Source organism: Podarcis pityusensis (genome assembly GCF_964106645.2).
Source record: "Podarcis pityusensis genome assembly, chromosome: 11".
Classification (NCBI taxonomy): Eukaryota; Metazoa; Chordata; class Lepidosauria; order Squamata; family Lacertidae; genus Podarcis; species Podarcis pityusensis.
Window position 1 is genome coordinate 23,539,261 of NC_138036.1, and position 23,902 is coordinate 23,563,162.

Here is a 23,902-nt window from a genome sequence, read left to right on the forward strand (position 1 = left end):
AAAAGAATTTGGCATGTTAAGATTTGGAACCTGGAAAGCTCCTGACTTTTGATGGGCTAGTTTTTTTAACCCTTTTGTCTTACGTAGCCCCTGGAGCAAAGACACATTAAGGATGATTTCCCTCAATGGTTCCAAGTTTTTTTACATAAGGAAATTTGAATAAGTTCCTCCCTGCAGCCCAGGTCTTGTGGAAACCTCCTCTCTACACCCTACAGTTCCCCCCTTTCCTCTCTCTCTCTCTCTCTCTCTCTCTTTTGACTGATCTAGCCTCTGTGTATGTGCAGAGTTCATGTCTCAGCAAACCTTTTATACTATTGAAAATGTTGCATCTTTTGGCTAAATTAGAATTTGAATAAGGGAAGGAAAGGGTAAGGAGTAGATTTTAAAAATAGGGTTAGGTTTTAAAACAAAAGGAGAAACTCAGCAATTCAAGTATTCACCAAAGCTAGCAATTGCAGCCCAAGCAAAGGACTGCTTCCTTTATGTACAGGAAAGGGCTAATATCCCTCTGGCTATTCGCAGAACAATGCCACGCCCTTATATATGGGGAAAATGGCCAGAGAGTCACAAATCATAGGATATTATTATTATTATTATTATTATTATAAATATTCTCAGTCATTTCAGCCTCACCATTTACAGACAAAAAAATTTTTTTTCTCTGCCCTTTATTTACAGGATTGGTCAAGGCCCCCATATGTATTTGTATGTGCTTAAACTTTGAATCGACTCTGAAGTCTGATCCCCCCCCCAATGATAAACAGTGTAATCACTCAAATGTTTGATATTACCCGTTGTGCTTCAAAACATCACAGCTTCACCTCTCACGTTTTAAAACTAAAGAGCAAAGCTAGGCTGATTTTCAACTCCATCAGCACACCAGAATTTAGGAATTACCCTCCAATGCTTGCAGACACATGTTCCTTCCACACAGCCACAAATTGGGAGAGTTGAAAGAGACCTTGGGGTCATCTAGTCCAACCCTCCAAAATATAGAGTTCACAGCAAGATTTCACAGCAGGATTTGTACTATCAAAGAGACATACACATTTAAGTACAGATTTTCAACTGGGAAAGGAAACATCTATGCTCCTATCATGTACTAAGGAAGAGGAAAATAAAAGTACCCATAATTAAAACAGCCATAGATTTGATTTAAAAGGAATACAAAAGTGAACAATTTTTCCTGAACTTGCAGAGGAATACTAAGCCTAATCTATGCCCCCCCCCCTTTGCAGTTTCCTTTAAAGGAAGCTTACTCGGGAGTAAATTTACCTGGCACAGAAGTAAGAAGGAGAAGGGGGGAAAAAAAACCTGAAAGAGACAGAATGAAACAAGGGGGGGCATTTTCTAAGAAAAGAGGCCAGGAAGTCTTATAGAGACTGATATCAGGAGCCTTACAATAACTCTTCTGTCCAACCAAATCAAAGTTAAAACTGGACTCAGATATTTTTCTTAGAAGGAAGACCATACTTTCATAGGCATATGCTTAATGAAGTACATACAAGGAGGAAGACTCTTTTGAGCCTCTCTCAAATAACAAACATTGCACACTCCATTCTCCATTTTGTTTTGTTTAAGATTAATAAGTTGCAACATGGCTTTCTTAGATTTAAAATTTTGAAGCAAGCTTGCAATTTAAAACTATGTGCATTTAAGAACAGTCTGTGGATGCAGAGGCCAATGTAAATACAAACCCTTGAAATATTTCTAAATCTTTGAGTACATCTCTTATTCTTTTTTTTTATTATTATTATTTTTTTTTAGAGAAACTAAGATCTCTAATGCGTGGGCTCTCAGGCTGGGCTGTTATTATATCTACTGCCTTCTGAGCACCATTAAGTTTACGGTTTCATGTTCTAGCTTTAGGTTATAGTTTAACAACACAAATTTGATGTTTTCAGCTCTCCCTAAGGGTTCACACCCTGATTTTGTTGAAGGATCCCTGAGGTGGCTGCTGTGCCCTGGGTTCCAGGTGGTGAGCCTAAGCCACCCACTAAAAGTTACAACGGTCTCATACTTTGTACTTGAAAGACCATTTTGCCCCTTTATTTTTATTTTTTTTTCCAATTGGAGATGACAAGCTGGAGGGGCATATTAGAATCCTCTCTGGGGCAAAAAGGCTTCATGGAAGCTTTGTTGCCAGGAGGAGTCCAGCTAGGGTGTTTTAGTGAGCTCCCATTCTCTCATATGTCATTATTGGGCTTTTTTCGTTAACGACGTACACTAAAGACAGAAAGAGTGGAAACACACACACAAGGGAGGAGGGGCAATGGGAAAGAAAGGGGGGACAGATAAAAGATCCTTTCAGTACTCAAAGTACCCTTGACTAACACAATTCCTACTTATCTATAAACCACGAATTAATTTCTGGAGATCTCAAACCTGAACCTGAAACTCAAAACCACGGGTCCCTCTGCCCGAAAACTCAAACCACGGGTCTCTCTGCCCGGAATTCCTTTACCTCAGCGCTGTTTACAAGACTAAACCCCCTCTACCACCCACAACAGCCTCCTGCCTAGCCTTTGAGACTAAGTTCGGAATCCCCTACTGAACGCCTGCGCAATGCAGTGCCAGATCGGGGTCCAAGAAAACAACCAAGGTTTGAAAGGAAGCAAATGACCTTGTGTTAAAATACTTTTGAAAAGATGCCACCGGACGACTCCGAGGGAAGACATCAGAGAAACAGTAAAAGAGCCACGCTTTCCCGGACTCAATTCCAAGACGGAAAACGGGGGAGAAAAGGGATAGGTAGATTAAGGCGTACCCGGACGACTCCGAGGGGTAGCGCCGGAAAACAGTAAAGTTCCACAATTTCCCCGGCTGCACTCCGCGTAAGAAATTGAGGGGAGAGAAGAGAAAGGCTTTGGCGTACCCAGACGACTCCGAGAGGTAAGCGCCAGACAGTAAAGCTCCGCGATTTCCCTGGCCACTTTCCGAAAGGGGAGAATCGGGGTAGAAAAGGACAGAATTTAAACGTACCCGGGCGACTCCGAGGGGTAACGTCAGAAATGAAAGAAGGAAAGTCTGGCTGTCGTGAAGATGTTCCTTTTCCACCCCCCTCCCAATGTATTTACTTCAAACCATACTCACGTTCGAAGATGTCCCCTGCGGATTTCAGGATCCTTTCCCCTTAGCCGGCTTGACCTCGCCTTTGCTTCCCCTGGTTGGGCTTTTGGTGACGATTGATTACCGCCCGCAAAGAGGAGGCAGGGAGAGGAAGAAGGATCTCTGGGCTAAGGTTGCCCAGTGGCGCCTGATCCCCTCTATCTCCCTCCTCACCTCTGCAGGAGAACCAAGTGTCCCATCTGGGGTGCCAACTGTTGCAGGAAAAATCTGAGGGCTCCCTTGGACAAAAATAAAACACCAACCAGAGCAAATTGAAGCAAATCAGCAGCCTGTAGGCCTGGTCTTTATTGAAGAAAGACTGTCGCGACAGGGTGCTCCCCTCACTCGCAGGTGAGAGGAAGGACCCAGAAAAATGGTGTGCCAGGTCTTATAAAAACTTTTGAAATTCCCCTCCTCTAGATCAAGCCCACCCCCAGAAACATCATGCATACATTACAGACAGGAGGGGTTGAGGGTGGAGTTGTGGTGGTAACATCATGCATACATTACAGAAAGGAGGGGTTGAGGGAGGAGTTGGTGGTAACCTGAGTGTCTTGTCACCTGGCTGGTTCCTCCCTTCCCCCCTACCCCTCGAGTCACTTCCAGGAGACAAAAGGGAGTTTGCAGTTTCCTGCCCCCTGAGGGAAGATCTGATCATTGTCCTTTGTTTCAGTCCATGCTGAATCCACTCCCATATGCAAGTTCTTTGTGATTTTGATTGTCTTTTGTCTGGGATCATCTGGGCAGGGCTCCTGCAGATGTGCTGAGACAGTGAAGGGATTTTGGCTGACCAGGGTCAAACCCCCCTCCCCTTTTCTTAGTTCTTGTCATATGGAGTAAAATAAAAATGGAACAGTGCAAATCCAATGTATGGTTGATTTTCTATGAATTTATAACAGAAATGTGGCGTATGTAGTGTGTGAGTGTGTGTGTGTATGAAGTTTGTACAAGCAGAATGATTGGGGTGGGGGGGTTCCTGCTACATTGGCCAAGGGAGCCGGCGTACAGCTTCTGGGTCATGTGGCCAGCATGACTAAGCCGCTTCTGGTGAACCAGAGCAGCGCACGGAAACACCGTTTACCTTCCCGCCGGAGCGGTACCTATTTATCTACTTGCACTTTGACAAGCTTTTGAACGGCTAGGTTAGCAGGAGCAGGGACCGAGCAACGGGAGCTCACCCCGTCACAGGGATTTGAACCGCCAACCTTCTGATCGGCAAGTCCTAGGCTCTGTGGTTTAACCCACAGTGCCACCCGCGTCTAGATAGGTATCCAACATGGAATATAGAAAAATAGAATCATATGGTTGGAATGTCCCCAAGGGTCATCTAGTCCAACCCCCTACAATGTAGGAATACAAATGCCTGAAGTCTTCCTACCGCTTGTCTAACGGGTCACAGAAACACCCACCCACGAGACTAACTTCCAAGCCTGCTTTGCAACCAGATCAGCCACAGACGGGCTTAATTAATTCTCCAGCCTCGTCTCTGCCGCACTGCTTTGTTTTGCTAGGCATTTTATATAACTTGGTTGCTTCTGCTACACACACACACGCGCGCCCCACTCCTCCCTCGGCCTCCTTCACCTGCTGTTCTTCTGGATCAGAGTTAATTAATGCGAAATTTCCAAAAGTGCCCAAAGGGAGGCTCAGGCGGATCGCGCGCTCGTGTTAATAGCGCTGCTAGGAAACTCCGCTCTGCGTTTGGCATCGCTTAATAACGCTTCCTCCACCTGCCGGGCGGTGGGGCGGGGGAAGAAGGCAAAGCAAGCGCGCTCTCCGCCCGGCCTCCCGACGCCACCAGCCGTCTCAGGGGCCGTCGCTTCCCCCACGAGGGTCTCCCTCTCCCGCTCTCTGTGTGGACGGGTCTCTCCGGCTGGTGCTACGTCGCCTGGGCGAGATCTCGATGGAAATCTACGGCAAGGTAAGAGCGCTGTGGGCTCCTCCACGCCCCTCTTTTCAAATACTTCCTTGAAAGCAGCTGACGAGCATCGCCGCCGCTAACGAAAAGGATTCGCCAGTATGGAGTCCAAAGCAAAACACCCAACCGGCCTGATCTCTCGCTCTCTCTGCCGTCCTAGCAAATGAGTTCCAACCGCGACACCAGGGGGAAAAAAATATATGGCAAACATCTTGGAAGCTGCCCGCTTCTCTTTTCTTTGAGAAGCAGTAGTTAAAACAAGGGAAAGGTGGCTTTAAATGGGCGAGGCGGGCTTTGCATTTTCTCCTCTCTCTGTTTGTGGGGCGGGAATTGCATTTCTTGCCTATTTTCCTTCGCCGGGTTCTCCTAGCATCGCCTAGAGAAAGCGCAGAAACTTTCGCCCAACAGCGCGCAAACTCGCGGCCGCAGAGCTGCGCCCCCCCCCCCCCGCGCCCCGTTTCCATGGAGCCGCCTCCTCGAGGGAGGGGGTGGAGCTCCGGGCGGCGGCGGCGGAAGCGAGAGTCCCTGGGACTTGTAGTCCTGGCTCCCTCCGCTTTCCATTGGACCCTGGCCTGGGACGCGCGGCTGCTCGCACTACAGCTCCCACCGGCCGCCGCGAGGGGCGCTGGGCCAAGGCGCGGCAGGGGAGGCCGGGTGGACAGCTCCGCGGTGCTGAATTGTCTGCTGGGCTGCGAGGCGAGCGTGTTGTTGCTGCTGCTGCTGCTGACGCGCCGGGCGCGCGTGTCTCTCTGTGCCTGTGTGCGTGGCGTGTAGACGGGGTTGGCCACGACTGCTGCTGCTGCTTCTCCCGCTTGCCTGTGAGACCCCAGCGGCCGAGGGGAAAGGACAGGGCGCGCGGCTGAACCATGAGGCACGAAGCTCCTGTGCAGGTGAGTGATAACAGACCGAAGGGGAGCCGCGAGCAAGCCCCGCGGAACTCTGAGCGCGCGCTCAGGGAAAGGGTAGTGGCTACCGGGGCGGGGGGGGCCGGGTTGAGATGGCGGGTACGCGCACGAGAGACAGGCAGAGCGCGCGCCCCTCTCCTAAAGTCACTCGGTTGTTGTGCGATCGCTGCTGGTCATCTTTAGATGGGTTGTTGTTTCTTTCGAAGAGGGAGGGGTGCTGCACTAAGGCACAGATTGTCATATGTTGTTATTTAACACACACTCAGACACACACCCCAAAATAAATCTCTGGTCACACGGATCTTGGTTGTGCCTTCACTGGGCAGGGAGGAAAGGCGAGGCGTCAACTCAAGCATCGCTTACTGAGTGAATCCAAGCCAGCTAGCAAACGCCTTTCCCCTGACAACACCATTTCCTCTTCCAAGAGGGTGAGTGTTAAAGATCCAGGGCGACAGCAGAGCACACAGAGCATGTTAAGGATTGCAGCCGTAATGTTGGAGGTTTCGTGAAAAGAAAAGAAGCAGCAGCAACCCAACATAAGCCCATTCCCCCATGGTATTAGCATAATAACACCAGGGGGAAATGGGTTTCTGTTATTGCAGTTTTGTATGATGGGTTATTTTCTTAAGAGCACACTAAATCTCCAGCATTAGGGGTGCAATCCTAAACACATTTACTAGGGTGTAATCCTTCCTCTCCTCACACACTGAGTATAGCAGGACTTACTCATGAGTAAAGATATGCAGGTTTGTTCTTCATGCTAGCTAACAGTGCAGTCCTGTGCAGGTTTACTCAAAAGTTAGGTACCCAATTGAAGCCTTAGTGTTAGATCTTCTGTTAAGTTGCTTTTGATGATGTGATATATATTTTGCCTGAGGGATCATGTAAACCTGTGATCCCTAAATTCTTTTGCATAGTGTAAGTTTTGAAAGCAATGAGTCTCTGATCATAGGCACATCAAGGTAAGAAAATAGTAGCAATAATCATAAGTTAATATGTAATGAGTCTTAGAAGGGGAAAATAGCAGTTATGGGAATATTGTCATTCTGGAACAAAGAATGATATGTAGCTCAGAAGAAACTGAGAGTATCACTCTTGAAGATGCTTTTATGTGGAAGCTCTTACTATCCAGACTGAAGAAACAAAATAAAGTCCAGGTGTTTGTAATGTACAAAGGTATGCATTTTTTATCAAGTCACAATAATTTACTCCCATTTGTTGGGTTATACTAAATGACCATTATTACAACTGTCATTTGAATAGCAACTCTACAATACTCACACTGATAAACATCCATCATTTTGGTATTAGAAATTTGGCCACCAAATCTTTACACTTTCATTCTGAGCTGTTGGGTTTTTACAATACATTGATTTAGCAAGTGTGTTTCCCCCTTCTGTAATGCAGGTTTTAACATTTACTCTTTCCAATTGCAAAAAAAAGTGAAATCTTAAAAAAAATAAAAATCAAAATCTCAGTGTTCCCTTATACAGCACCTCTGTAAATGGTTGGGCGTGCTTGATTATGAAAGGTGAATAACCATCTCGTCCGAATCACTAGCCCATATTATGCTACATGCTGACATCCCATTATCTCTGCTATATCATTGTATTTTAAACATTTCATCCTGTGTCCTGACAAAATTAGAAACCTTGCTTATTTGTTGAAAGAGTAAAGATGTTTTTAATCAGAATTAAAAGTGAGTTTGCTGCAGGATTAGTTACGCAGGTTTTGTCTATTGAGAAAACTTACTTAGGAATAAGACTCGATGAACTCAGTTGGACTTATTTTGGGAACCAGGCATAGGATAGGGCAGCAGGACTGCAACCATACACTGTTACTTGAATGTAGGTCATATTGAATTCAACTGAACTTACTTCTGAGTAACAAAGTATAAGATCGGGCTGCGTAGGTTTGTACAAACAGAACTGTGGTTGTAAGGTAGTACAGATAAAAAAAATTGGGCTGAAATATTTAATTTTGCATTGCCTTATCATCTATTCTGTTTGGATATTATGTATGGATGTTATAATCTTAATCTGACATTTCAAGATGGAAAGATCTGCTTTGCCCCCCCCTTCCCTAAGCAGCAAAAGAGCTAATTATATATATGTAAAGGTAGCAGCAAAGCTGTCAAAAACAAAGCTGTGAGGGGTGGCAGCATTGAGGTGGACTAATAATGTATTTTTTTCCATGTCTCTTCCATAATTATAATTACAGAGCATCAAGGATTCTCTGAGATATGAAAATGCAATCAAGCAGAGTACTTCAGATTAGCATTTAAAGTCCACAAATAAAAATGCTTCCCCCTCCCCCTCCCTCCTGCTGAATATGTCTAGAATAATTCTGAATAAACCTTTAAGCAATTCCAGGTTCCATTCTTTTGTTCTCTGGTGGTTTGGAAGTTTCTGATGGATTTTCTTTTCTGACTGAGTGTTTCAGACTTTGCAGAAGAGGCTGTAGGATTAGTTAAACTAGTTATCTCCTTAGACTCATTTTAATTTGTTAGTGAAAAGAAGCTTTGACTGTGGGATCCTATGCGTGTCTACTCAGATATAAGCACAATTTATTTCACTGGGGCTTATTTCCAGGTAAGTGAGCATAAGACTGCAACCTTAGTTGCCTACTATCCCTGCCCCCCCAAAATGCTTTTTGTTACAGAGACAATCAATTCTCTGTTCCATAGATGTATATGGCTTGTGGAATTAAATTGAAAATACCTGTTTATATCATTTATACCCCACCTTTCCTTCAAGAAGCTCAGGGTGGCATCTTTCCTCTCCTGCTTTTTATCCTCTCAAGAATCCTGTGGTGTAAGAGACTGTGGCCCAAGGTCACCCAGTAAGCTTTGTGGCTCAGTGCGGATTTGAACCCAGGCCTTCCAGTTCCTAGCCTCACACTCTAACCACTACACTACAGTGGATTTCACAGCCGATGTACATGCTAGTGGATTTGAGGTACTTCCACACATCACATTCCCCATTCACGCAGTTAGTGTTAAACACCTGCCAAAGCAGTGCAGTCAGATGGGGAAAGCCAATGTCAGGAAGTGCCCAAATCCCAAAGACTGGCTGGGTTCTATTTCCCATCGTTTCAGATTCCTGCACTTCTGGCCTTATTAGCTGACTCAGACTGCACTGATCCTTTGCCTGCCCTCGTTTTCTCTGGAAGCAACATTTCCTTTCTTTTCCTCAGCAGAAGGAATTTTACCCCACCTTTGACTGCACACACATCACTCAGGGTGGCTTGCGACAATTAAATTTGCAATAAAACAACCACGTCAAACAAAATTCTATAAAGGGAGGCATAACAGATGAACGCAGTATTCTGCACAGCAAGGCAAACGCCTGCCAGAATAATAATAAAAAGCCTATTTGCTATTTGGCAGAAGGCAACAAACTCCTTCAGCTTCATGGGGCAAGTATGCCACAGTTTAGGTGTGGCCACTGAGAAAGCCCTTTCGCTTGTCTCGGCAATGTGTCACCATAGGTAGGACACGACATGGGCTGTTCAAAGCACCTGGGAATCTTAGAGATAGAAAACAATCTGTCTTAGGTCACAACCACACCATACATTTAATACACTGTTATACCACTTTAGCAGTCATGGTTTCCCCCAAAGAATCCCAGGAACCCAGGATGCTGAGAGTCATTAGAAGATCCCTCTTCTCACTGAGTTGCAGTTCTCAGAGTGGTTGAACAGCCAATATTTATTTTCAGGGAACTCAGGGAATTGTAGTTCTGTAAGGGGAATCTCCTAACAATTCTCAGTACCTACAGTTCCCAGGATGCTTTGGGAGAAGCCATAACTGAGAAAGTGATATTGTGCTTTAAATGAAAAGTGAGGATATGATCTTATTTTCCCAGGACATTTCTTCACTGGTTGATGACAGGCCTATTTACATATGCATGTGTTTACTGGGCTTGACAACTTTCAGATGAACAGGTGAGTTTCCTTCATGGAAACCATTGTGTGTGGGACAGAGCAGCTCCTTCTGTGGTGTTTGATGTGTGACAGTCCATTTGCACATGCAGGCCATCGATGGTAAGTTGAGCTTAGGATTTCTACCCCACCCCCTTGTGTCCATCCCATGCCCAGAAAAGGGGCAGGTTGAGTCATCATTCAGAAATAGATTGCTCATTTACTGGGAGCTGAAATGTGGTGGCTGGAATCCAAGTGATGGTAGTTGGTAGAAAGAACCATCTGTGATGTCATAAAAGAATCCCTGGAATCAGAAAAGATTCCCTCATCTTAACTGCTCTCACATAACCAAGTTTACCTAGAGGGTAGTTGGGGCTTCTTTGTTTGGAGATGAAACATCTGACATGGACCCTGCACACATTAAAATCCAGAGGAGGGGGAAAAACTGAATCCAACAGAGCCATCACTAATGGTGTGATACAGAGCATATACTCTTTCTTATTTGTGGCATCCAAAAGACTGAGTCAACATTTCCATCCAGCTATCCACCGTGATCCCAAGATGACTTTCCCGGTCAGTCACTACCAATTCAGACCTGATTAGTGCAAATGTGATTAGGATTCCTCACCCCCAAAGTGCATCCCTTTCAATTTGCTGACATTGAATCATGTTTTCCATTTTAATGCCCATTCACCAGGCTGGGAGAGGGTTTTTTTTGGAGCTTTTCACAATTCCTTTTTGTTTTAATCACCCTGAACAATTTGATATCATCAGCAAACTTGGCCCCCACACTGTTCACTCCTAGCTCCAGGCCATTTGAGAACAAGTTAAAAAGTGCTTGTCCCAATGCAGATCTTTGGCAAACCCCTTTAATACACCCCCCAATGTGTTTTATGATTTTCCTGATATTGTAAGTGAGCTGGAACTGGTCTGTGACTGTAATAATAAAAAATTCAATTCAATTCATCCCGGCATTGCTAGAACTATCCGTTTCTTCCTACTATGCTGCCTATTCTTTACCAGGTTACTGACCTTGTTTTCTTATCTCATGACTGCTAAGCTTATGTGTCTTTGGTGACGGACTTTTTCAAAAGCTTTCTGAAAATCTAAGTACACAATATTTACTTGATCAGCTTATCCACATACTTAATGACATTGCTAAAGGACTCTTAAAAGGTTATTAGCTATGACTTACCTGTGCAGCTATGATTCCTCTTCAGCAAAGTCTTGTTCTTCAGTATCAGGGATGGGAACAACTGAAACTTGGCACACCAGGCTGTTTTGAGAAGCTACATCCACCCACCCCACACTTTACACCAAACATGATGTCAGGTGTGGTGGGGCAGATAAGAGTGGGGCTTCAAAGGAAAAATTAGTGGCTTAAAGCAGGCTCTTGGTCATTCCTTTTGTGAGTCAAGGACCCCCCACCTGCGTAGTGGTAAAATAAGACACAAGGACACATGTATTTTAGGTTAACAGGCTAAAGTAGGCCACAACTTTTATTGGTTACAGCATGTGAGTGGTATTGGCTTAGGCATTGGGTCAAACAACCTATATTTGACCCCAACTGTGCAGCCGGGGTCTTTGAAGGTTAACAAACAGTGGCAGGAGCTTGTTGATGCAAATACAACTGGAAGCTTCCCCTGATGTCACCAGGGGTTGTGCCATGGCCCTAGCCACCGGCAGGGCATTGGACAGGATCCACGACCACCGGATTCCTTTAACGGAATACCCTACAAGGGGCGGGGTAGGTGGTGGCCTCATTCCTTTTATGGAGCAAGGAAAATCAATGTGTCCTGTGTTCAGCTTAATTCAGAATGCTCTGACTTTTTTGTCATAGAATCATGGAATTGTAAACTTGGAAGGGACCCCAAGTGTCAACTAGTCCAACTGCCTGCAATGCAGGAATCCAAGCTAAAGAATCTCTGACAGATGGCCATCCAGCCTCTGTTTTAAAACCTCCAGTGAAGGGGATTCCATCACCTTCCAAGGTAGTCAAACAGCTCTTACTGCCAGAAATTTTTATATGATGTTCCATCGGCATCTCTCTCCTTTTAACTTGAATCTATTGGTTGCTCCATCTTCCATGTGACAGCTCTTTAAATATCTGAAGATGGCTATCATATCTTCTCTCCTCTTATCCAGGCTAAACATCCCCAACTCCCTCATAAAGCTTGGTGTTCTGACTCTTGATCGTCATGGTCACCCTCCTCTGCACACGCTCCAACTTGTCAATACCCTTCTTAAACTGTGGTGCCCAGAACTGGACATCATTTGGTTCACATGTACATCTCACACACAACTGAGGTGCCTTCTTAGGATTGAGCTCAAGTCCATCTCCCCTTGGATTGGTTCCATGACCAACTGTTCTTGGGCACAGTCATTTTAGGGCATCTAGAAATGTCACCCTTTTGTAGTGACCAGAATATTTACCCAGTCAATATGAGGGTAATTGAAGCTACCGTTTGCCACAAGATGCTCTCCTTTGGATGCCGCTCCCGCCCCCCTACTCTACCTTAAGATCACCCTAGGCATTTTGTTCAGGAGAGCTGGGGATAGTATGTCCCCAGTACTAAATTACTTTTGGAGCCCAGAATGATTCTGTGGAGGAGTCTGCCTGTCTCATTCGGAATTACAGGCTTGTTTGGCTCTATGTTCTCATTCACTTGCTGAGTAATACTGCATCCCTCCCAGTCCTTCTTATAGAATTTACACTCAGAGATAACCACATTCCACTCATTCTCTACATTCCACCCTCTAATTTTGTGCTGTCCTTTAAAACCACACCTTCCAACATCTCATCCACTCATTGGGGCTACTCAGTTCTGCCTCTCCATCTGACCATAATGTGCAGAAGATTTTAGTAAGAAGAATAGCACAAGGAAATGAAATTGGCAGTTACTGCCAAGTGACGGAACTGGGAGGCCTTTATGATGCCTCTGAACACACCAGGCTCTTCGTAATTGAGGAAAAGTAAAAGGAAGCATAGCAAGCCTTCAGATAGGAGTGGTTATGTTTAATCAAAGAGATGAGTGGGAGTCTGCTTCCGTGTAGTGACAGCAGCAGGAATTCCTGAATCAGAGACTGTCATGAATAATTTTTTTATATACACACACACACACTGCAACTCCATTCTTTGAAGTGCTCTTCAATTCATTTGTCTCGTAACACCAGCCAGTGATCCAAACTCCCCACCCTCTATATGAAATATTATCAGACAAGCTGTACTTTTAAAAGGAGGATAAGGCCCATTATGCATTCAAGCAGAATTGAAAGGCTGGAGAGAACACTTGAAAAAACATCCAACCCCAACATCTCCTCCGCAAGTGCCCTCCACACCACTTGGTACCTGTTCTAGCTTAGCCTGTATAATTTGTATTTTAGTGTAATGCAAGAAAATACAGTGCGTGCTGTGATGAAATACATTCTCAGACTTGATTGTTTCCATTTAAATAGATGGAACAAGTTAAATCTTGATGTAACTTAAGCCCCGGGTAAGTGGGGTTAGGACGGCAGCCTAAGTGCAACTAACTTAGTCTGGGTTCGGCCCATAGAACCAAGTTTAATTTCCTGCTGACAACATTAGAACTAATGTTGTGTTGTTGTGACTGAAATAATTAGTTTTAAATTAGACTGAAAAGTCTCCCATGTCTGAATCCATCACTCCAGCCACTATACTGGCTCCAGAGGATGAGGCAAGAAGATGCCAAACAGCATGAGACCAGGTCAAGAATGTTTCTGGCGGCCTGACCTTGTACACATCTACTTGAAAGTCAGCTTCAATGAGTTCAGTGGGACTCCCCCCCCCCTCCAGTAATTGTGCGCAGGACTGTAGCCGCCATGCAGCCTGAGCCTCCAAAATTGTTCGTTCTACATAGAGCTGCAGAGATACGATTTAGTAATAAAAAGGATACCAGCAAATTATTTGAAATAATTGCATTGTTGTGTAGTGGCTGGAATGTAGTAGTCTAACTTTCTAATCATCAGAATGTTGGACTAGGACTGGGGAAATCTTGGATTCAAATCCTGTTTCACCCACAAAGTCCACTAGGTGAGCTTCAGCCTCACAACCCCTCAGACTAACCTACTTCACAGTGGTCATGGAGGAAAACCGTTGTAAGCTGTCCCCAGGATCCTTGGAGGAAGGACAGGATACAAATGTTGTAAAACACTGTGTTATTAAAAAGCAGTGCTGTTTGTAAGCAAGGCCAGTAGTTAACCCACAGACCTGAAACTGGATTAGTTTTGCAATACAAAGCTAATGAGAAAAAACCATTTTGCTTCCTACCTTCCACCCTACCTATTTTTTTAACCCCTGAAGTGCTTTTCCATTTCATCCTCCCCTGACTTGAATTACGAGGGGCTGTACTGCTTTCCACAGCTATTAATTTTGACTGCAGTGCTGCCACTTGAGGGAAGGGTCTTTAACATTTCTGCGAATGGGGAGCTTGTTTCATACTGTGCTAAGTGAGTCATGATGGTGCTCTTTTGGAGACATTTTCAGCACTGGTCAGCACTTAAGTTTATAGCTGGATTACCAGGAGGGTTGGGGAATAGTTTAGGACCTCATTAAATTTGTCCTCTAATATTATGGTATGCAACACTGAGAAGCTCAATTAAATGCAAGCACTTTGGACTTACATGATGTGAGCATAAAAGATAAATCACAAAAAAATAACCCTCTCTCTTCCCCTTCCCCCACACCATCTTTCTGAAAATTATTACAGATGGCCTCTACACAAGATGCCAGGTTTGGCCAGAAGGACACATCAGACCAGAACTTTGATTACATGTTCAAACTGCTCATCATTGGAAACAGCAGCGTTGGGAAAACCTCTTTTTTGTTCCGTTATGCCGATGATTCTTTTACCTCGGCTTTTGTCAGCACCGTTGGGATCGATTTCAAAGTCAAGACGGTTTTCAAAAACGAAAAAAGAATTAAGCTGCAGATTTGGGTAAGAAAAATGGGGGGGGGGGACACAAATCTTTTTCTTCTTTAGAAGCTTGTGTAATGACCATCATAGACAGGTCTCCATATTTGCACGCTTAAAAATAATGGTTTGTGGTTTATTGTTAAATCTGAAGTGGGTACCTTGGCTTAATCGTAATGTGTTGCCATGCCCTTCTCCTGCTACTCTTCTTCCTTTCTTCCTTCCTTTCTTCCTTTCTCTCTCTCTCTCTCTCTCTCTCTCTCTCTCTGTCTCCTTCTCTCACTCTCTCTCCTCCCCTCAGCTGGCAACAGGTTCCTTGACCTGCACATTTCCCTCTCCAGCTGAGCTGCCTAGCTCTTCAAGCAGCAGCTGCCAAACATTTTGGTACAGCAGCCAGGGATTCAGATGGGTGACAAGAGGACAAAAAGACAGCATTAAGCCAAGCCAAGCCAAGCCAAGCCAAACTCGCTTTATCATCTGTGTGTGGGCCCCTGGCCACTGTGGGAAACGGGAGGCTGGACTAGGTAGAACTTTGATCTGATCCAGCAGGGTGCTTCTTACGTTCTAATGGCACCCTAAAATTGACTGCCTCACCTCATCTAATGGCAGGAGTGGCCCTTGAAAGGCCCCAGACCCAGGAAAAGGGAGGGCTTATTCTCTGCACCCACCAAAGTGCTGTTATGCAATTTTGTGCACCTGCAAGGTAAGGCACCAGTATTAAACCACTCTTGCAAGATGTTGTTTACTTCCCAAGGGAAACATGCAAGCCGCCAGAAAAGAGTCTTAACAATGGCCATTGGGAGCAAGTGAGAGGGAGGGAGGTAAGAGAATTTTCACACAGCAGATGAATCTTTGCACAACTAGTGAGGGTCAACTTTGCACTAGTGGTGAGTGAAGGTCAACTGATCCCCAGTGTCCTCCTATACATGCTAAACCTCACTGTCTTCAGGGACAAGACTTGGTGAATTCTTTCATGACTGTCTCCCCAAGAAGTCTTGCCATTGCAAAATGAATTTCCCTTCTGACTGCTGCATTTGATTTAGTGTTTTTGCATTCCGTACTTTGTGCTGCACTTAAGGCTAAAGTAAAATGATATGACTGCAGTACCCCCAGGGCTGCTAATGAAATAAGATATGAATCTTGTGAAAGTTGCTCTGTGAATTGATTTTAAATCAATTGAACGTGTTCCCCTCATTGCATAACTTGCAGTGACAGCTGCATTATTATAAGCGTGTAGGCCCCATGTCTGCAAGATCATAGTATCCTTCCACTGTATTGCTTTCATCCAACTGCTTTGGATGTTTGATGATGGTGATGATGATTTTGTAATTGTGTTCTAAGTGTGGACTAGTAAGTGAAAGGGGACTGTATCCAATGTTTTGTCCTACCCAGAGTAGATCACTGAAATTAATGGACATGACTAACAAATTCATTTCTTTTGGTGGGTTTACTCTGAGTAGCACGGGATACAATTCAGGGTCTGTAATTTCCTTGGCATACCATGCAAGTGTGTTTATTCAAAGTACAGTATATGTTCCCGTTCCCCACTATTTGTACAAGTTACTGCTGAAATTAAGATTTGCAGAATTGTTGGATGTGATCATGTGATAGCCTACTATAAGGAGGGACATACCTTCTTTTCATTCATTCATTCATCACAGCTGTATAGGAGAAGGGCCATAATACAGTGAGAGAGCATATGCTTTGTATCCCAAAGGTCCCAGGTTCAATCCCTGGTATCTCCAGATAGGGCTATGAGAGACCCCTGCCTCAGAGAACCACTGCCAGAGTTTATCCTGAGATGGTTGCACCAGTGGCCTGACTTAGAGGAAGGCAGCTTTCCCTGTTCTTCTGCGTTCCTAGGTTTAAAGAATTGCAAGCATACAGGGGGTGTAGAGATGTTTTAGGATGTACAGTGGAACCTCTGTTTTCAAGGTCTTGGAAGCTGAATGATTCAGAACCCTAACGTCGAAAACCCAGAAGTGAATGCTTCCGTTTTCGAACGTGCCTCAGAAATCGAACAGCTTCTGAGGTGCGTTTCTCCATTTTCTCGATTGAAATTGCTGACCGCCCATTCCACCTCAGTTGACAAACCGAGTTTCCACTGTATTTGTGGGAGGAGATGAAGTTGGAAAGAGACAGCTTTGGTGGCCATCTGTTCTACTATTCAGGCTCTTTGAGAGGCTATCAGGCACCCTCTGTTGGAAGGTGTCCTCTGTTGGGAGGACTATCTAGTTCAGTGTAAAGATAAAGAAAAATAGGAGGGGGAGAGCAAGGATTTTTAGCATTGCCCGTCAGCAGCACCTGAGCAGCAAGCTGTAGCTGGCACACAGCTCAGCTGGACATAATTTTCCCTGCTATGGTGAGATGTGTTGCTTTTCTGTGTAAATTACAGTCATTATTTCTAAATCTGCAGCTTTTATGCAAACCCATAGCCTCTGTTTTGACAATGCATTCATTTCCCCTTTTGTGGCGATGCGTAAGTGGCCAACTTAGCGGCAAGCATGGCCTGGACTGCCAGATGCTAGGAGCAAACCAACAGGGAAGACTCTATCTCTGATTTTCCGGTTGTGAGCTTCTGGCTGGTATATCTGGTGGACTCAGGTCCGGCCCTACCATTGGACAGGCAACCACCTCTGGCAGCAGAAGCTGAAGGGACAGCAGCAGTTTACCTACCAAGCAGTTCCACTTAACCTCCCTTTCCTTTCCTGTCTGTTGGGAGACCTGTGAATTCCTGGGCTCCCTAAACTAGCCTGCCACCATCGCTGGTGTAGATTCAACTGCGATTCTTATTAGCATTTGGCTGTTGGATGGAAAAGATGCATCAGTTTGTCCTTTGCCTCAGGCAGCAAAATGTCTGAGGTTGGCCCTGGTCAGAAGTACTGCAGATCTGATCCAATATATTGGTTGTTACACTCTTAAGACCTAGCCTAGGGCAGTGGCGTAGCGTGGGGGGTGCAGGGGGGGCCGGCCGCACCGGGCGCAACATCTGGGGGTTAGGGTTAGGGGGCGCAAATCCACAGGTTAGGGGGCGCAAATCCACGGGTTAGGGGGCGCAAATTACTTGCCTTGCCCCGGGTGCTGACAACCCACGCTACGCCACTGGCCTAGGGACACATCCATGAGCTCTACCTGAGCAGAGGCTTCCCTGTTATCTTCTTTATCAGAAATGATGGCACATTCACAGTGAAATTTCATCTCTTAGCTCTCCTAGCTCTGAAGAGCAAGGCCTACCAGCTACTTAGTGAGGTGGTCACCTCAAGGATTCTGGGTGCCACGAAAGGGCAGCAAACTGTTAGATTATTAAAAAAAAAATATTGTTGTGTTTTTACTGCCAGCAAGGAGGAGAGGTTCTGGTGTTGTTTTTCTGCTCCAGGTGCCAAATAACTGAGTTGGCCTAAGGTACTTCTTTACCTTGACGCACAGCGTGTGGGGGAAGATTTGGCACTTTTTGAAATAGACACCTTTCCCCTCACTCTGCATGGTGACAGGAAAACGCACCCAGCTTTAAAAGCACTGTATTAAAGCTGGAAATGAAGGGTTGGGAATGTAATGAGAGGCTGTTCCTTTGCAGCTGCGGCTTGAATTCAAACCAGGGCTGCAAAGGAGGTAAGGGTGGTAGTTCAGGCATGGAGCATCAGTTGTGCATGCAGAAGATTCCAGATTCAACCCTGTCCAGGTAGGGCTGGGAAAGTTCTCTGTCTCGAATTCTGGAGAGCTGCTGCTAGGGTCAGGATGCTGTCAGCGGCTGGTTACCCAGGAAAGTATAAAGACAAGGAAAAGTTTCTTACCGTCTTTTTTTATTTCAGTCTTTACAGAGAGAGGCTATAGAACCCAGCCTCTTGGATAATGGCATTGCCCCGAGTGACTCTCCACTCCCTGTCTCTCCCACTTCCTCATTCGTCATTCTCATTGTCTCCTCTACGGGTGCTGCTACGTGCCCTCTGTCTTTGAGCTCTTTGCTCTCCTACTTTTAAGGCTCGCCGGGTACCAGGAGATGGAGGGTCTGGAATGCTTGTCAGCTGGGTGTTGCTCTGGCTGTCCCATGACTTCCCAGCTTTCCCCCTCATCTGCCTCTAAGCTGCTACCTCCCTCAACCTCCTGTTGTAAATCTGTACTGTCTTCCTCTTCCTCCTCCCTGGAAGGGTCAGGATAGGGAGGCGGTCTCCACCATTCCTCCTCTGCCCAGTCCCTGACAGCCAGTCAGTGCAGGCAGTACTGAGGTAGATGGATCAATGGTCTGTATTGGTGTGGGACAGCTCTCTGTGAAAGGATGAACTGGAAGTACACTTAGCATGCAGCCCTGTTTAGGGAAGTTTTTAATGTTTAATGTTCTATTGTGCTTTTAATTCTGTTGGGAGCTGCCCAGAGTGGCTGGGGAAACTCAGCCAGATGGGCGGGGTATAAATAAATAACCTAATAATAATTTATAGCTTTCAATTTGAATAACCTGATTACCTCTGACATCAGGAGCTTGGCAGGTGGTCCACTTGCAGAGGTTTTTAGGTCTAGTTATTTGGCTGCATCATGTCCTCCTCCCCTGGTACAAATGCACTGTTAAGCAACTCCATCAGAAAACACCATACATTGGGGTTTACAGTGTTTTGTAATGTTTTGCAGACGTCCTTACTCACTTTCCATTGCAATGGAAAACATGTTACAATTGCCTCTGCTCCTTGATTTGCATTGGCCCCTCTAATCCCTGGCATAAAACTCATCAACTTCTCAGGAGGGAGTTTAAAGAAATGATCAAAGGCTCTGGGGTGGACTCTCTTTGATCACTTGGGTGAGCCATTTTGGAATGAGTTAACCCAGGAATTGAGTTGACACACAGCTCTCCGTTTCTGGGTCTTAATTTGAAGATATGGAAGACTCTTTTGCAAGCAGTGCTATGCTTGCTGCTTTGAAATAACTCTGCGGAGACTCTCAGCTTTGATAATTGAGCATTCCTATTTAAGCCAGTAATGACATTTAAATATCAGCATGGCTCTTTGCATGCCTTATAATAGAGAGAAATGGAAAATAAAGCACCAATACAAAATTATTTCTTTAAAAAACAGGAGGAGCAGATAAAGGCCAGTTGCCACTGGAGTCCTTTCTCAACATCCTTTGGCAGAGGATTCCTCAGCTTTTGATTTGGTTAAGAAAGCCCAAACTTTTTTGAGGAGGGAAGAAAGAATTCCTTTAGACAGTGCGGGCAGAGCCTGATGAGAGGTGATAGGTGCCTTGCATGGTGTAGTAGGATGAATGTCAAACTTGACAATCTTTGCACTCTGGAAAGCATAGACATTATTTCTTTATAGCATGTGTAACAATGTGGCAAGCCAGCCATATTCTTTCCCAGGCTATGCCATTCCCTGCCCTAAGAGTAAATCAACATTCTGAGCTCACTGAGCTGCACTGGGGCTCTTCCAGACTAGAGGGGTTTTTTGGGGGAGGTGTATTATGCAACTTTTCATTGATGCAATAATAGTGTGTTGGTGGTGGATTTGTACTTCACTATCCATGTAGCAAGGGACGCGGGTGGCGTTGTGGGTTAAACCACAGAGCCTAGGACTTGCCGATCAGAAAGTCAGCGGTTCGAATCTCCGTGATGGGGTGAGCTCCCGTTGCTCGGTCCCTGCTCCTGCCAACCTAGCAGTTTGAGAGCACGTCAAAGTGCAAGTAGATAAATAGGTACCGCTCTGGCGGGAAGATAAATGTCATTTCTGTGCTCTGCTCTGGTTTGCCAGAAGCAGCTTAGTCATGCTGGCCACATGACCCAGAAGCTGTACGCCGGCTCCCTCGGCCAATAAAGCGAGATGAGCGCCGCAACCCCAGAGTCGACCACGACTGGACCTTTTTATCCATGTAGCATCCTGCTTTGTTAATTGTTCTACAATGTTCCCCTAATGTTATGGCATTATTGCTGTCTGGAGGGGTACTATAGTGTAACGAGTGCACCCTCTAAATGTTACCTAAACAGCTTGGAACAAATACTCAATAAATAGCAATCACCATCTTAAACCGCTCTGCAAATAAAATGCTCAATAAACAGGTCATCTGGAAGCAACCAGAGCTGCTCTTCCACTTCCAGCTTTAAGCAGAACAGCACTGTTTGAGTGCTGTTAAATAATCTGCATCTGGAAGCCCCTGGAGTTGATACCTGGCTTTGCTTATTTTCTTCTTCTTGTCTCAGATTCATTCCTCTCCCTCCACATTTGTATCATGGCTTCAATGACAAGCCATTAGCTTAAACTGCCTTGCAGTTTTTTTGGCAAAAAGGTGGCATCGAAGGGTAGTAAGTAAATACATAATGTAAGAAGGGGAAGGGGCATTTTATTTCCCACTTGGGGTCTCGCCTGCAAACAAGTGATGCTTGCCCCCAACCCCCCCCCCCCCGAGCTGGCAAGTGGCCAAGTTGAAAGCTAAGGTCCAAACCGGGGTGGTTTGTTCTCTCTCTCTCTCCCTCGCTCTCTCGCTCTCTCGCTCTCTCTCTCTCAGGAATAGTGGAAGAAATTCGATTCAGTTTGCATTTGAAGGCAAAACTGCCCAAATAGTGCTTCTGAAAGCATGTGAACCAAAGCACTAATATCAATCAAAACTTGCACACCTCCAAATTGTGCAGTGTAGTTCTCCAGCCAGGCAGTCTGTACAAACGTTATGCACTAAAGCTGTGCACTAAATTGCATACATTAATGAAAACAACATTTTAAGAATGCATTATATAAGAGGAAATTGCTTCATGTAGAACTGCATAAAATGTGTGGATTGGAGAAATTCATTTTGTGTGTGATTACTTTTATATTTTTAAAAAATGATGTGGGAAAAGTGTGAAACTGAACCCATGATTGGAAAAATGAGAAGCTGTGGGAAACTGCAATGGACAGAACTGCCCATCCATAGCCCATAGGTATTGCTTTGGTAACCGGCAGCCTTGTGGCATGGCTTTGATGACTGGGGAGAAGGGAGTGGTCTGGATGAGGGTGTTTAACTCTTTCATCACATGTCTTTTCTCCAATGTAACCCCCCCCCCCATGCAAATAGTAGCATTGGCAGGGTGTGTGGGTGAAAAGATAGGTACTGTGTTTCTGACTCCCTTCCTCCCCCCCACAAATACTGCAGAATTAGTAGCTTGGGAGTGGAAGGAGAGGGTTAACCCCCACCATTTCCTGGTCTTCAAAGCAACCCAGAAGGCCTTCTAATTAGCAAAACAAAAACAGCAGGAGATCCCAATGGCAGATTTCCTGCACCATCACAACTGGTTTGGTTGTGAGTTAATTATATTTCAACATTATATTGAGTGAAATTTAATTATATTTCGGGTTGGTTTTTTTTAATTATTTTTAAAAACGATAACCGCTGTAGCAGATGTGTCCTTTAAACTCTTTGGGTTCTTCATTAAGGTGTTCCTTATCCCCTCACCTGGTCATGAAACATTGGATCTACTTAAATCTTACCTGCTAGATAGGTACCCTGAATCAATTACTAGGAGAATGAAAGTGGAAAAAAGAACTGACAGTAACTTCCTGTTTTTCCTCTCTCTCTTTTTCTCCACAAGGAAAGCACAAACCCAAAGAGAAATTTCATAACTGTAGCTTAAGAGAAAAGGGTCTGGTAGTTAATTTCCCCTGTGGCGAATTCTCTTTCCCGGTCTTCTCTGGTTTCCTTTCTGTCCAATTTGTGTTAATTTTCAAAGTACCTTGTGCAATACCTGCTGTTGTTTTTCTCTTGTTAATTATCTGAGGCGTCGACCAATTGCCATTTTTTTCCACAAGTCTTCACAGAGGGCCAAATGACTCAACACAAATTCAGTATCTACAGGATATTCATGGAACAAATTTTCTTGGGACTTTTATCACATTCTTATCAGTCCTGGAGAGAGTCACCACAAAAGCAGCAGCAGCAGAATTGGTGCATCTAATGCATGGCTGGTGCTGGACTTCAGGGGGTTCTTGGTACAGTAGCACTGATGCCCACCCAACACCCATCCCCTGCATGCAACCACACAGCATGGGTAAAAGGCAACCCCCTCTCACCGCCATCATTACCTGCCATCCAGGTGAGGTAGTGCCACTTCTGTATTGGAGCCAGACTTGGCAGGGCTTGGATTAAGACCTTTAGAGGCCCCAAGCACTTAAACGATTTTGGTGCCCCCATATATATCTACTTCAATATATAGGGAAAGGTAAAGGTCCAGTCATGGCCGACTCTGGGGTTGCAGCTCTCATCTTGCTTTATTGGCCGAGGGAGCCGGCATACAGCTTCCGGGTCATGTGGCCAGCATGACTAAGCCGCTTCTGGCAAACCAGAGCACCGTATGGAAATGCCATTTACCTTCCCGCCAGAGCGGTACCTATTTATCTACTTGCACTTTGACGTGCTTTCGAACTGCTAGGTTGACAGGAGCAAGGACCGAGCAACGGGAGCTCACCCCGTCGTGGGGATTCGAACCACCGACCTTCCGATTGGCAAGTCCTAGGCTCTGTGGTTTAATCCACAGCGCCACCCGCGTCCCGTACTTCAATATATAAACAATAATAAACCGTAAGTTAAAATTATATTTTTTGAAATGAAACGAAAACTACAGTAAGATGGAAAAGAGCACTTATTTTTGTAAACTTCCACTTTATTTGTATTTGAAAAAAGTTCCCCTGCTTTTTTCTAATTGCAGAGTCTTTGATCAGATCCTTGAAACTAATCTTTCATGACACATCTGCCTCTATACTTAGTAGAGATAAGGCCATCCAGCCTGCTTTGTTGCATAGTTTTTCTCTTGGGATTTTTAATATACTTCAACTGAGAAAATGAATGCTCAGTTTGAGCAGTTTGCGACCATTAATGTTAAAAATCCAGCAATGGGAAATTTCTGTGGTGCCCCCCTTGCCTTGATACCTTAAGCATATGCTTATTTTGCTTAATGGTTAATCTAGCCCTGAGCCTTGGCTCTCAGCATCTTAGTTTACCCCAATACAACAGATCTGTGGAATCTATAGATTTCTGTAGAGCAATATAAGAGAGCTTTAGGGCCCATTCAAAGCATCAATGGCCAGCAGTGGAACATATGCCCGTGCTGCCCAGGGTGGGCGTGCTCTCAAGGGGGGCATGGCCCGGAGGGTGCCTTCCCAGGCGTGGGAAAG

At 45.1% G+C, this 23,902-nt stretch overlaps 1 protein-coding gene and 1 long non-coding RNA gene across 5 annotated transcripts in view; both read left to right on the plus strand.

Annotated features, from left to right (window-relative positions):
- Positions 1-835: 835 nt before the first annotated feature.
- Positions 836-3,975, plus strand: LOC308458919. Its single transcript, XR_013977779.1, has 2 exons — positions 836-3,459; positions 3,782-3,975. It is a non-coding gene; the product is annotated as an uncharacterized lncRNA (long non-coding RNA).
- Positions 3,976-4,996: 1,021 nt separating this feature from the next.
- The window catches only part of RAB3C (RAB3C, member RAS oncogene family), a 110,578-nt gene continuing 91,672 nt past the window's right edge, over positions 4,997-23,902 (plus strand). Inside the window, exons 1-2 of one of the 4 annotated variants that reach the window (XM_080973136.1) lie at positions 4,997-5,029; positions 14,580-14,807. In XM_080973136.1, coding sequence (XP_080829262.1) covers positions 5,012-5,029; positions 14,580-14,807 — 246 coding nt within the window. In that variant the 5' untranslated portion in view covers positions 4,997-5,011. Of the gene's footprint in view, positions 5,030-5,641; positions 5,917-10,175; positions 10,426-14,579; positions 14,808-23,902 lie in introns of those variants that run through there. The other 3 variants (XM_080973135.1, XM_080973134.1, XM_080973137.1) reach the window with 3 other exon arrangements.